The 14725-nt window shown below is 41.5% G+C and overlaps 1 protein-coding gene across 1 annotated transcript in view; it reads right to left on the bottom strand.

The window, feature by feature from the left end:
- LOC136885319 (ATP-binding cassette sub-family C member 4) overlaps positions 1 to 14725 on the bottom strand; it is a 162267-nt gene that overhangs the window by 92480 nt on the left and 55062 nt on the right. The window contains exon 2 of the mRNA XM_068230294.1: positions 552 to 662. Coding sequence (XP_068086395.1) covers positions 552 to 662 — 111 coding nt within the window. The remainder of the gene's footprint in view (positions 1 to 551; positions 663 to 14725) is intronic.

Here is a 14725-nt window from a genome sequence, read left to right as displayed (position 1 = left end):
TCATAGAACAAGCACTGACTTGCTGGAGGAAGCAGGCCATGTAAACAAACTAGCGGATAGGGGGAGAAGGGGAGGGGGTACGGAAGGGAGGGGAAAGGGAAGGAGGGAGGGCTGGGAGGGAAAGGAGAAGGAGAGAAGGGGTGTCTAAGGTGGCCCTGAAGGATGCAGAAAGGAAGACTGTTGCTGAAGGGGAATTTAAAGATATTATAAAAGAAAGAATTATTCTTATCTGAGACATGATTACTAAAGATAGGGATTAAAAGCTCAAATAAAATGTTTGATTTCTCTGAAATTTCATTTAAAGTTAGGATTGAAAAACTGTTCCAGATGGATAAAACAAACATTTGTCTTGTGTGAAAATGGGAAACCATCATCAGGGCCGCCAACAGTGGGGTTTGAACACAGCATCTCCTGAATGCAGGCCTCAAACCGTGAAGCCAACTCGCTCGGTTTGGAACGCACCAAGATCACACTTCAGTTAACTCAGAAACTAAGCAGTTTTCGGACCCATCTAGTTATATACCAGTACCTTTTTTGCATTAGTGACTTACTTCTCTAGTTTGTCTCCCAGTGTCTGCGACATATCTTCAGGTAGAGTGTTGTACAGATCTTCCTCTGTTAGGTCCTTGCGATTTCCCAGCAGGAACAGATCCTTCAGCCACCTGTACAGAAAAAACAAACTGTGTTACGTGTCATCATAAAAAAAAAATTCATATATTGCTTAGCAAGAAACAGTTTGTGGAAGTTCACTGCTCGTAAACACATGTGAATGTATCACATAAATGGTTATTTAAGGTATAAAGGAGTTATTTTGATAACAGAGGGCGGATTTTGGCCCAAGCGATAATGAGGTCTGGCAATTGAGTCCAAGACCAATAAACTATTTAATTCATGAATTGCAATTACAGCTTATGTCTCTAACTTCAGCCGGGTTAGAATTCCAGGAACGAATAATCTCTAGCACAAATGTTTTGTTGTATATGCTGTTGTGATGGGTGGAGATGAACAGCAAAAATTTGTAATCATATATATCAATGTCTTATTTTTATATACTTTGTTCAAGTTATCTATATACTGTATGTCAAGTCCGACTCGTTGGCTGAATGGTCAGCGTACCGGCCTTCGGTTCAGACGGTCCCAGGTTCGATACCCGGCCGAGTCGGGGATTTTAACCTTCGTTGGTTAATTCTAATGGCTCGGGGACTGGGTGTTTGTGCTGTCCCCAACATCCCTGCAACTCACACACCACACATAACATTATCCTCCACCACAATAACACGCAGTTACCTACACATGGCAGATGCCGCCTACCGTCATCGGAGGATCTGCCTTACAAGGGCTTCACTCAGCTAGAAATATCCACACAAAATTATTATATTACTGTATATCAAAATGTATGTGCAAGTGTGTGTTTCAATATAGCTCTGGAATGCATGGTGCAATTTCAACGAATCTTGGTACACATTTACATGACTTACTATCTCAAAAAAATATTGTGTGGGTGACACCCCTAGGGGTGCGTGTGGGGAGGGGTGACATGTAAAAATAATCTGTAATGAGCGATATTAGGGTTGAATCCATAGTTTTCAGTATCACTGAGATGAGCTGTGACACTGTGGATGACGTTTAGATCCCAGTTCAGCCTCCAACCGCATGGGATATGAGAAGGAGTTATCAGCTTATTTTTATTATTTATTTATTTGAAAGGATCACCTACTTCCCAGGCAATCTCAGCTACCACAGAGCAAAATTTATGTGAAATAAAATAATCTAGAACTACAAGATATTTCATAAAATACCAATCAACGTCACAATAATGAAATCCATAAAATTTCACTTCACACAAAATGAACAGGTAATAGAAATACAAGATCCAGAAAGGTGTCCGACAGGGCGAGTGCATCATGAGAGCTGCACTTGAGGAATGGGTGGAAGATTTTCTGTTGGTGGTAAGAAAATATACAATGTACGTTATGCAGATGATACTGCACTCATTGGCACTTCTTCTTCTTCTTCTTCTTCACCTGTGGGGTTGCGGGAGCGAATTGTGTGCACATGTGGATTTCGTCCTCTTTTACGGCCGGATACCCTTCCTGACGCCAACCCTGTATGGAGGGATGTAATCACTATTGCGTGTTTCTGTGGTGGTTGGTAATGTACCTATTGTCTGAATATGAAGAGGAAAGTTTTGGAACAAACACAAACAGCAAGAAGAATTAATCAGACGAGATTAAAGTCCCCGACCAGCCGGGAATCGAATCCGGAACCCTCTGAACCGAAGCCAAAGAGTCGGACACTGTACTCATTGCTAGTGATAAAACGGAAATGTCTGAGCTCGTTTTTCTTGTCAAAAATGTCAATGCTCGAATGGGACTATAAATTAACATGAACAAAACCAAAATAATTATTATTGTTTATAAGGCCGAGGAATTAGTCAAGCATGGACATCTTCAAGGAACTGAAGAACGTCTCAGAAATTGAAAAGTGGAAATGCTAAAGGATGTAAGTGCCATTTTTGAACTTTCGGGTTTTTCACTGCTACCTATATAATCTGTCCTCGCGCCAGTGCTGTGATAAGGGATGTATGTGCCTGCAGTCCCTAACAGAATGCGCTAGTCCTACGTTTAAACAGGCCTGTTGTGCTACGTGGATCTAAAGTAGGGCCCACGAGAGTTGAAGTCTGACGTTTAGCGCCACCGGCGAGAAAAAGTTGACTAACGCTGCTCGAAAATGGCCTGTTGCTATGGCAACGATAACAGAGTTGCAACATTTTAGGACGCTATCACCACGTGGGTTGGCTTGCTCTCAGTCACTTTTGTCATTCATATTCTGACTGATTTCTTTTCTCGATGAAGTATCGTCTTCTTATTGTGTTTATTATACCGTAGATAATTTTTTAATTGTACAGGTACCGTTAACAATCGGAGTTAAATAATAAAAAAACATATCAATGTGGGTAGTGTTGTTATATTCTGTGATTAACATGTGCATTTGTTGAGGTTATTGTCAGAAACTGATGATTTTGTTAGTGATTATGAAATCTTTTATAAATATCGATAATGTCGTGTTCTGTCTTAAATGCTGGAATTATTAACACGAGCTTAGGAACCGGTTAAGGTAAACGAATTGTATTAGGCCTAGGCCTACATGTTTTATTAAACACTCAGCCTGTATGAAAGGGTGGTAGGCTGCAAATGGAGGTAACTATGACAACGCAGCGTACTTCGTAGTTACAGCTTTCGCCGCTCACCTGTCAGACTTCAACTCTCGTGGGCCCTACTATATGTGCCATAGCCGTCTGCCGCTAGTCGAGCGCCAAAAAACAGAGAGTGTGCCCTTTCTGTATTGAAAAATGACACAATATCCAGCACATTACCTCGCAGCCAACATTGCACCATTGTTGTTTTCCTTTTGCCTAAATTGAGGCACAGTACCATGTATTATTTGCGTCAACTCTTTTGCTATAACTTTAACATTCACATTACCGATACGAATGATGGCATAATGTGCTTGTGGCACGAGGGGGCACGGAGGTAGAGGAGAGAATGAGATGGCCTCTTGTATGCTGCAGGCTCTTAACTCTGGTTTACTTCCAAATAGTGATGGCAAAACTTTTCAAAATATCGATATATAGGGTATTTCGATACATCGGTAATAAAATATCGATGTCATTAAAATATCGGTCTCCAAATATCGATATATCGATTGGTACTATCTACTATTATCCATTATTGTAAGTCTAGTTTTACATTTAACACAATCATTTAGGATTCATTAGATTTAATATGTCTTGACACAGATCAGAAAATAAGCTTACAACAATGACCAAGTAACATGACTTTTTCACTACAATGACACATTATAAAAACATTTTTACAGCCGAAAGATGTTATGATACATAGAAAAACAGTATATGCAAGGTGTCTATTAACGAGCTAATAACATACACCGAAAAACCATATGAAAAAACTACAAAGGTGTAATTTGTGTACGAAGTACATCTGATAATTATCCGAGCTCTATAAAATAATAAAACATTTTCTTCCCAACTTCTTCCTCAGCACTGCAAATCCATTTGTTCGTGAAAAAAAAAAGAACATGATGATATTTGGTCAGTTTCCAACACCTCTTAGGTAACCCATTTAAAAAAGCAGCTTGGATAACAGTTTGCCATTTAATCGGTTTATCTTTCCCGTGATGGTGTTACCGGCCTTTGAAAACAGTCTCTCTGCTGGGACAGAGGTCGCTACAATGTTCAAGTATTGCCTAGCTAACGTGTAAAGCTATGCATACAAGGTCCATGCACGATGAATGAGTTGTGATATCATCACTGTATTTACCGAAGCGAAATGAGAAACGAAAATTCAAATTTCGTAACTGTAGCATGCAAATATTGAAAGGGTCTCAAACATAATCTAATCGTAGTCAAAAGTATTAAATTAGACATAAATATTGATATATATTGGCACAAACTATCGATATCGACAATATATCAGACCTCAAAATATCGATGTCGATATATCTATATTTCCATCTCAAAATATCGATATTTCCGATATTGCCATGTCTACTTCCAAACAGAAAAACGAATCTTGTTGTATGGAGTGACAATTGCTCAGGCCAAATAAAAAAATCAAATGTTAATATTTTTGTACATATACATAGTAGAATGGGGTATTTTCATATCGGTAGAACATAAATTTATATTGTCTGGGCACAGTTTTTCAGTTGCCGATCGCGATTTCGCTCGTATAGAGAAACGCAGCAAGACAACCTTTCCGAGTGTTGAACACGTATGACAGTTTCTATTGATACAAAAAAGCTTGGTATCACTCAGGTTTCTTTGCTGAAAATAAGCAAACAACAGCCTGGTACTGTGTCCCGCAAAACAACCTTTTCAGATCTGTGTGACTGGGAGAATGTTCATGTACTGAAGAAAGGCAAGACAATGAAAAGACATTGCAGGTGTGGAATTGGAAAAACTTCCAGCTACAGTTCCATTGGCACCAAACAAGCAAAAAGATATTTCCAACATTATTGATTACGCTAATGAAAAGAACAAGGACTTTTTCCAACAGCTGTTAGCTCAATGAAGTCAATGCTGTCTCGTGGCACTTAGATCTATTAGCTGTGTCCAGACATATTTGTACTTAGATCTTTCTGCTCAAAAGGTCACATAACTATTTCATGTTTGACGATAATTAAACAAGCCTTTGTCAACATGTTTATAATCATGTAAAAGAGTTAATCTGTGTTTAATTAAGAATAGAGGAAAGTACGGGGAAACTACCTCACTCCTCATTTCCCTAGTACGCCTCTTCAGTGACACCTAGGCCATCTATGACGGCTAATGGTGGACCTGTTGAGGATCCAACCAGCCTTTGGGCTGAATACCCAACTTACACAATTACAAATAAATATTCATTTCTCACAAAGATGTGCAGTTTATTTTTCTTCCCTGAAAAATGTCATTTTTGGCACTTACGAACATCCACAATGGTGAAGTCGCCGATCGCGATAAAACTTAGCAAACACATTGAGGTACATGTAAAAACAATGCCAGAATCAATTTTAGGCGCCAACATTCATTAGCGCGTTAACTAAGGGGCCTAAAAGTTGCGACATTTCAAGTTCCGCGCGATCAGCGATGAATACCTGCTGGCCAATGCTAAGCCGGCACACACACTTCCCGTCTGGAGACACACCCTCTGCACCGCCTTTTACCCTCCAAGTGGTTCTCCCCGGCACGTTCCCCTCCCTTCTCCTTGCGCTTGCGAGGAGAAATAAAACAAATAACTAAAATACATGTTGTTATATATATTGACAGGAACAACGGAGAACACAACTGTTCGTTTAAAAACAACGAGAGTGTTATCGGTAATGAAATGAAATGTCGTATGGCTTTTAGTGCCGGGATATCCCAGGACGGGTTCGGCTCGCCAAGTGCAGGTCTTTCTATTTGACACCCGTAGGCGACCTGCGCGTCGTGATGAGGATGAAATGATGATGAAGACAACACATACACCCAGCCCCCGTGCCGTAGGAATCAACCAATTAAGGTTACAATCCCCGACCCGGCCGGGAATCGAACCCGGGTCCCTCTGAACCGAAGGCCAGTACGCTGACCGTTCAGCCAGCGAGTCGGACAGAGTTATCGGTATCATATCATAAACCTACAATTTCATATGCAGCGCAAAAGACCACGCTTCAATCTACGTCATTACGGCCGATGTCCGCAGTGTGACATCTCCCCGTGAGCGTCAAAACCTATTTGACAATAGTTGACTGCTTAACACTCACCCTCAATCGCGTCATAAAGCTGCAGCGCCCGAAAGTTCAGCGGACCTTCTTCACCGTGACTTCCGTGCTTTGCTTGAAAATGAAAAATAATTTTTGACACGCTCAGTGACATTGCCCTTAAGGACTCGTCACAAACGTTTTCATAAATATTTCATAAAATGTAAACTGCCTATACAATGTGGAAATTCCAAGGGAGAGCTATGAGGAAGGCTGATAGCGTACGCAGTGTAGCACAGGTTCTGTTCGACAGGTAAGCAGCCGGCAGCGCGGGGAGAGGAAAACGAGTGGTGCTGAACTAGGCGGGGCGGAGGGGAGGAGGAGCAGAGGTGTGGCACAAAGCAGTGTTCCGGCTAAGCATTGGTCAGGAGGAATTCATCGCTGTTCGCGCGGAACTTGAAATGTCGCAACTTTTAGGCCCCTTAGTTAACGCGCTAATGAATGTTGGCGCCTAAAATTGATGCTGGCATTGTTTTTACATGTACCTCAATGTGTTTGCTAAGTTGCATCGCGATCGGCGACTTCACCATTGTGGATGTTCCCTTGTTAGATCCTTTAGCATTCCCACTCTTCATAATGTTATACCTTGGTTCAGTTATTTCCATTTCAGGTAGCCGTGCTCTTGAGATAGAGAAGAACAGATATGGCCAAAAGTTCAATCACGAATTTGTCCCACTTATGAAAGAATTGCTCTATCTCATTACTATTGAAAATGATAGTAGTATCCAGTCCGGCATTTTCAGTTTTCTTCTACTATGGATCTGAGACGTGGACTCTTCGTGCTACAAACCTGAAGAAAATAGATTATTTTGAAATGTGGTGCTGGCGAAAATATTACGCATACCTCGGACAGCATTTCGCACAAGCAGCTTTACGTCGCAGCGACACAGATAGGTCTTACGCGACGATGGGATAGGAAATTGCTAGGAGTGGGAAGGAAGCAACCGTGGCCTTAATTAAGGTACAACCCCAGCATTTGCCTGGTGTGAAAACCATCTTCAGCGCTGGCGACAGTGGGGTTCGAACCCACGATCTCCTGGATGCAAGCTCACAGCTGCGCGCTCCTAACCGCACGGCCAATTCGCCCGGTATTTTGTAATGTAACGGTACTGCAGTCTGAATTGGCTGAATGGTCAGCGTACTGGCCTTCGGTTCAGAGGGTCCCGGGGTCGATTCCCGGCCGGGTCGGGGATTTTAACCCTCATTGGTTAATTCCAATGGCTTGGGGGCTGGGTATTTGTGCTGTCTCCAACATCCCTGCAACTCACACATAACACTCGTACATGTACGCACCACACACCCACTAACTAGCACTTTCGATGTTCTATCATCATTTTGTAACTATAGCCCCTCCCCCATGCGACTTATTAACGAGTACGGAAGCTAGTTCGGTATATGACTATTATCATAAGGATGTGGTACTTCGGATTAATTAAGTATGAAATGACTCGATGTTTGAGAAATTTATACGTTATCAATCACAATTTGTTTTGTAGAATGACAGGCGTTTTCTTTCGAAACAGATAGTGCGGTACATTAGTACCAGTAACTCGTTCTACAGCATGTTTGGTTATCACTTCCGTTACGTAGTGTTACCGCACGCAGATAAGGATGGGATTAGCGAGGAGATTGTGTTACGACAACTATGTGTGGTTAAACAAACAGCCAGCAGGAGATACGAGCAATATCTAATCTGTACCGAGAGGGTACACTGCAGGTGTGAAACTGAACAGACTGTTGCAAGGACAGACAATGCTCAGGAAATACGCTCTGTGTGGCCTCTTAATTCTAAAACAGGGCTGTGCAGTAGAGCAGAAGATCTGAAGCTTTCAACTCATTGCCATTTACTACAGCGCATAGCCAAGGTTCGCATCACTACAGATCATTACACGTTAAGAAAACAGGACTGCTCTTTTGAACGTACAAGGAGTGGTGGTGTTGAACAGTTTCCATTCCTCGCCCTGAGGGGGTGAGGCGGGCCACCTAAAAGGTTACGCCCTTTCTCTGGCCAGGAGAACACACCCTAGTCTTACGAGGGGAACCCACCAATTGTAACGACCCGATTTCCCAGAAACTTCAGTCAGTGAAAGAGGGGTCAAAATAAGCGAACACATGTTTCGGCTTATCCGTAGACACTCCACTGTTTCTGAGAAAATGACGTCGAAGTTTCCGATGTGCTTTAGCGCGAAGCAAGTTCAACTCGACCTCACACGTTTGGGCCCCGTGTTCCCCGATGAATTTTGTGTTTAATTGATTTACTTTTGTATATAATTAACTTTCAGGGCGTTGATGATTAATTTCTCCTTTCTGGTGATTTGGAAAAGCCGGTCCCGCGGTGTAGGGGTAGCGTGCCTGCGTCTTACCCGGAGGCCCCGGGTTCGATTCCCAGCCAGGTGTACCTGAGGGCTGGTTCGAGGTCCACTCAGCCTGCGTGATTACAATTGAAGAGCTATCTGACGGTGAGATAGCGACCCCAGCCTAGAAAGCCAAGAATAACGGCCGAGAGGATTCGTCGTGCTGACCACAATACACCTCGTAATCTGCAGGCCTTCGGGCTGAGCAGCGGTCGCTTCGTAGGCCAAGGCCCTTCAAGGGCTGTAGTGCCATGGGGTTTGGTGATTTGGAAATTGCCACCATATAGTTCATTCCATGTTAAGAAAACAGTATTCCTCTTACGACAACAGGGTTGCCATATCGAACGGCTTTGCTCAACAGCATCGCGAGAAAACTAAAATAAAAGAAGGAAGAAACTAAGCTGCAATTTTTTTAAAAAAATCTAAGGTAAAAAGGTTTTAAATGATGGGGGGGAAGGGCTTATTTATGTTTTTACAGCAACATGGATAAATTTCTGCAGATTAAAAACCTTAGTATTGAGGTTCAAGGCAAACTGGGAGAAAATAGACAACAGATTCTTTTTTTCTTTTAGGCTCGTGGTGGGGGATGCAGTTTACTGCATTTAATAAATTTGTCCAGGCAACGCCGCGTACTACTGCCGTCATATCGCCCCATGAAAATAGTGGTAACAATTGTGAACAAGTGGTAAAAATGTGGCAAAAATAAAAAAAAAAAGCTTAAGAAACAAAAGCTAAATAACAAAACCAAGCACAGACAAAAATCATAGCAAATTTCTGTATCAGTACAAGTGATGTCGTGATTTATCGGTGCACACCACAGCATCAAAATCTTCAGTAACAACTGCTGTACAGTAAAAAAAAATATTAGAACACACAGACAAATAGATGGCTTCTCTTCAACAGCGATAACCTCCCGGTGATTCACAACGTTTGATTACGCGTTACACGTAGCACTGCCTTCGTAATGTGCATGTAGCCACCAGAATAAGAAAATGAAGGAAGGCAACAAAGAGGTGGCTGTTACCGCCATTGTACTTCCTCCCTGAGAATGTATTTATGAAATAGAAGAGCTTCAGTAGTGCCACTGCCTTCGTGATGTGACGAAGGCAGTGGTAGTGCCCTATACATTTCCTTTCTTTCATAATACATTATAAAGTACATTATAATAGTCCTTAATCACGAGAAGTACGAATGTCTAAGAAGGGGTGTGTTCACTCCTTGTAGGTCCATAAGAACAATACTGTTTTCTTAACGTGGAATGAGCTATAGTACTTTTTTAGATGAAAATTACCACCCGGAATTCTCCCTCCCTGCTTGCTAATTGTAAAGTCAAAAGCCACCTAACCTTGAAGCTCCTCTTCCTGTGGTAGGAGAAAGTCACGCTACCTGGTTAATGATTGTTTTCACAGGAGAAACAGACCACCGGTGCAGAACTGTAGCGGGCACAGTTCGAGTGAAAGCATCCCGTCCTTTCCTCGCACAATATTAACTAACCAGAAATAGGTTTTATATCAAGTTACATATTCGTTGATTTAGAAATTTAAGGGGTATTCTCACTTTGAACTTGACAAAGCATCACTAGCTTACAATTTACATAAATCAAGAATACAATGAACAGACAAGCAAATTTAAATCACCACTGGTAGTGCCTAGTTTGTTGATGCTTGTTGTTTAAAGGGGCTTAACATCTATTTAATGACAATTAAAATTCAAAAATTCATCCACTCACCACTTGCCCAACATTCAGATCCATGCATGAGCAAGGACATCGTCCAGAAGAGCCAAAAATTGAATGACGTCAAAACATTACTCAAAAAAAATACTGCTAAGACAACTGGGAGGAGCTAGAACATTTCAAGTTATTTTTGGACCACTTCAAGGAACAGCACCGCGCCTTTTCTACAATGAAGAAAACAACGATGATCGAGAGTTGTTTGATATGGTGAACGCTGAAGACATTGAGATTACTTGAAAGTTTTGGACACTGTCAGTATGTTTTAAAAATGATGATTCGACAATTACAGTAACGAACGTTCTCGAACTCATTGCTTTTATACAGTTTTTTAATACCTGTGTTTGCTATCTTTCTTTTCGATATTTTTTTACAACGATTTTAAATTAATATATTTGGTCATAAAGATTGGTTGGCATAAAAAGGACTATGAAGTGGGTGGAGGGGGGTTCGATTCAGGAGAGACTCCAGTCAGACTTCAGAGAAAGGACAATCGATAATATATTCGTGGTGAGAACAATAGTGGATAAATATGTAAAAATAAAAAAAAGGGGATAAAAGGTGGAAAATTGTATATTACCGGTACTGCTATTGACTTAGAGAAAGCATTTGATTTTATGAGTAGAGGGACTGTCATGGCGAAGATGGGAAGTATAGATAAGATAAGAGCTGTAGAGAACACATATTCAGAAGTGAAGAGTTCAATTAAAATAAAAGAAGGAATAGTAATTGTGGAGTTATTGTCCAAAGTAGGGCTGAAACAGAGTTTTAAGTTGTCACCTATACCGTTTTCACTGTTTTCACATTTTGCGTTCTTTTTCTCTTCTATTTTAATAATGTTATTGTTCTTACGTCCCACTAACTAAATTTACGGTTTTCGGAGACGCCGAGGAATTTAGTCCCGCAGGAGTTCTTTTACGTGCCAGCAAATCTACCGGCACGAGCACATTCAAATACCACCGGACTGAGCCAGGATCGAAACTGCCAAGTTGGTGTCAGAAGGCCAGTGCCTCAACAGGCTGAGGCAGTCAGCCCGGCCCTCTCTTCTATTTTGGAAGTTTGATTTGTTTAGTTCAATTTACAAGTCATGATATCCGCCCCATGAAAACAGTTATTTCTGTAGGTATGTCACTAGACTTTTAGATTTCATAGAACTGTCAAATTCCTTCCGGGTTTAGATCAAGCAGAAGCTAAAGTATTTGATGTGTGTTCAGGTGGTTATACTGTCATCTTAAGAGAGAAGGGGTTCATTTCAACATGGACAAAAATTACTCGATATTAAATATTTTGGGATCATTTATTATAATAAATTTCATTAGGTTGCCACTCCTCTGTTACTTGTTCCAAGATATTGTTATATTGCAGCCTCTTGCATTTTATAATTAGTTAAAAATACACAGACAAGAAAAAAAGTCGGACCGGCTATAACTCTCTGGCAGCTTTTGCAAGTCGAAGTCCAATTTGACGGGTGTTGCAATCAGAACGTGATCAATACGACCGACGAGGTTTCTACCGCAAAAGGGAGCTCTTAAGAAACAACAGACACTATAGACCAGGGCCTCTCAGGGTGCATGCGCGTGGTGCATGCACTGTGCACGGTGCAAAACACGACTTGGCTTGGTTGACCTGAGTGCAGACCCCCCACTCCTCGATTTGGAGCAATAGCGCTAACTCTCTCTTTCCTTACGCCTCTCTCGCTCGCTCCGCCTGTCTCCCTCTCCCCCACTTGCTCCGTAGCGCTCCAAATCCGGGCTGAGTTGAGCCGAGTAGCCCAGAGACGAAGCGTTGATCCGAGCCATACCGAGCGGCACCGAGCGGCACCGATGCACGGTGCACGGAGCTCTTGCGCCTCGCTCTGCACGCGTGAGATTTTGGGCGTTTGAGAGGCCCTGCTATAGACTTGGATAGCTGACTGCTTTAGAAATACAAACCAGTTCGAAGTTTATGAAGAAGTAACCTGTACGTCAACTGAAGCTTCCATTAAACGAGCGGACACAGTAACAATTGATGGGAAATCTAACAAGGGCGTCATTATCGATCCAACTGACACAGAACAGGTACAATAAACGGGCAATATCCTACAAAGCCAAAATTAAACACTACAACGCTGTTGTAAAACCAGGGGAACTTAAAGAAATTGAGAAGAAGGAAAGAAAAATTCTGAGGAAAATTCTTGGACCTCAGAAAACGACGGATGGTACGTGGAGGAAAAGGAGAAATGAGGACCTCTAAGTATTCCGAAAAGATCACGGACACAATGCGAAAACGAAGACAGAAATTTTACGGACATCTCGTCAGAATGAATGACAACCGCCTGACTAAAAGGATATTTAAATATATAATTGGATTGAGGAGAACAACAAAATGGGTGGAGGAGGTTAAGAAGGACGCAGAAGAAATTAAAATAACACCAGAATTGATCTTCAACAGAAAGAAATTCAGAACTCGAGTAGATGACCACAAATTCCATGAAGAGCAGCGGAAGAACAGGCCTAAACTTGTAATATCTGAGGAGCAGAGAAAAATAAGGAGTGAACGAATGAAGAAGTTCTGGGAAGAGAAAAGAAGAAGACTGGCCAGAAAGCATTAAGTTTCACGCGGTCCACAGTTGGCCAAATTCGGAAGCAAGAAGAAGAAGAAGAAGAAGACGAAGAAGAAGTCTCTATATAATTTAAAAGTTATTTGAATAAATAGAGTCCATCGGAAGGGGGATTGGTGGGGGGGGAGAGAGCTGTCCGAAAATTAATGAATATTGCAACATTTAAAAACAGCAATGGAAATGTACTAATTGTATTTTCCTATTGTCCTACGGATTGATCAGTACGATGAACATTGGTGGATTAGGTCAGCTTTCTTAAGTGGATTTTCTCTCCTATTACAGTTCAAAAAATATTTTGGTGAATTTATACAGACTAGCATTAAATCAACGATTTTTTCCTCATTTATAGAAAAAAAAATTATCTATTGGGTATTAGCCGTAAGAAGGTTCTGCCAATTCCCTCCGTTACGTTTTTGATGCATTTAGCAGGGTTTGCAAGTGGATGACTCACATGGAATTATTAGGAGGGGAGATAATGTGTTAAACTGGCTTAGTGCCTTGACGTACAATGAGGCTAAGTTGTATGAAAATAACTCAGCACAGGGGTGTTCATGCATCTGGGAACATATGGCATTTAAAAGGTTAATAATGATGTACTTCCCCTAGAAATAATTTATCACTACTATACCATTACCCCTCGACTGTACCTCATTAAATGTGTTCCTACATGGGGCGCAATGTTTTCCTCCGTGATCTTCGACGCTGACCGCTATACACTATACGGATGAAACTATGAATTATTTATTTTAAAAAAGCGATTTGTACAAGCCCTGCTGTCTTATCACATCATTCCTTCCTTTATTTCCTTTAATCATAAACAAAAAATTTAGCGGAAATACGCACAAAATGTCGTTTGTCCCGGCTAACCGATTTGTATGGTGCCATAGAAAGTAGCGGAGACTTTGCCTGTGCTTTGAGGAAGGGTAGTAGGGGTATATTTTTTGCCAAGGTCATGGACACTGAGGTATGATCCACCTACTTGCCGCGCGCATTCGTCAGTCTGGCAGTCTCTTTAGTGTCTGTTAGTCGGTAAGTTGGTAAACTCTCAATCTTTACCTCTCTGTCGAAATTCGCTGACAGAGCATTAAAAAACTTACCATTTTGTAGCCTTTATTTTAGTTTTGGTGTATATAATCCCCCCTCCCCTCAGCTATATCCCACAAACTCGGATGCTGTTTGTATATTTTTTTGCCCGCGCACTTAAAATTCCCAATCGCCGCTACTGCGGTAGGCAGCCGACCTCTTACGATAGTACATTGTTAGGAACTGTAGTAGTGGCAATGAACACATCTTCATTATATTCAAAGTCCCTAATAGAGTTGTGTAACCACTAACGGAACTTTCCCTTTAAAAACTTCTCTCAGGCTCTTACCGTTAGTTGTCATCAAAATAATGAGCGGTGTGTGGAGACTGCCGGGCAGATGAGTCCTGGCAAACTTCTCAGCTACGCGGATCAGCACAGAATCATTGATGTGATTTTTGGACTTAGAAGACGAGAGAGAGAGAGAGAGAGTACACATTCTTTGGCTGTTCCCCTCTTAGTAGCCTCTTACAACATGTAGGGATACTCCATCCACAGGGGAAATAAAGATTACGAAAAATCCGAAGAGAAATGAGTCAGTGTGTCCACAAAAGAATGGTAAGACTCATTAATTGTGAGAAAACGAAGACATTCCAGACCTCTTATATATTATTATTTTCTGTTTGGTTCGTTTGGCCTTCTAGGCACCACGGGCTTGTCTT

This window comes from Anabrus simplex, chromosome 14 (assembly GCF_040414725.1).
Source record: "Anabrus simplex isolate iqAnaSimp1 chromosome 14, ASM4041472v1, whole genome shotgun sequence".
Lineage (NCBI taxonomy): Eukaryota > Metazoa > Arthropoda > Insecta > Orthoptera > Tettigoniidae > Anabrus > Anabrus simplex.
Note: the sequence above shows the minus strand (reverse complement) of the source record. Positions and strands in the feature narration are given on the sequence as shown.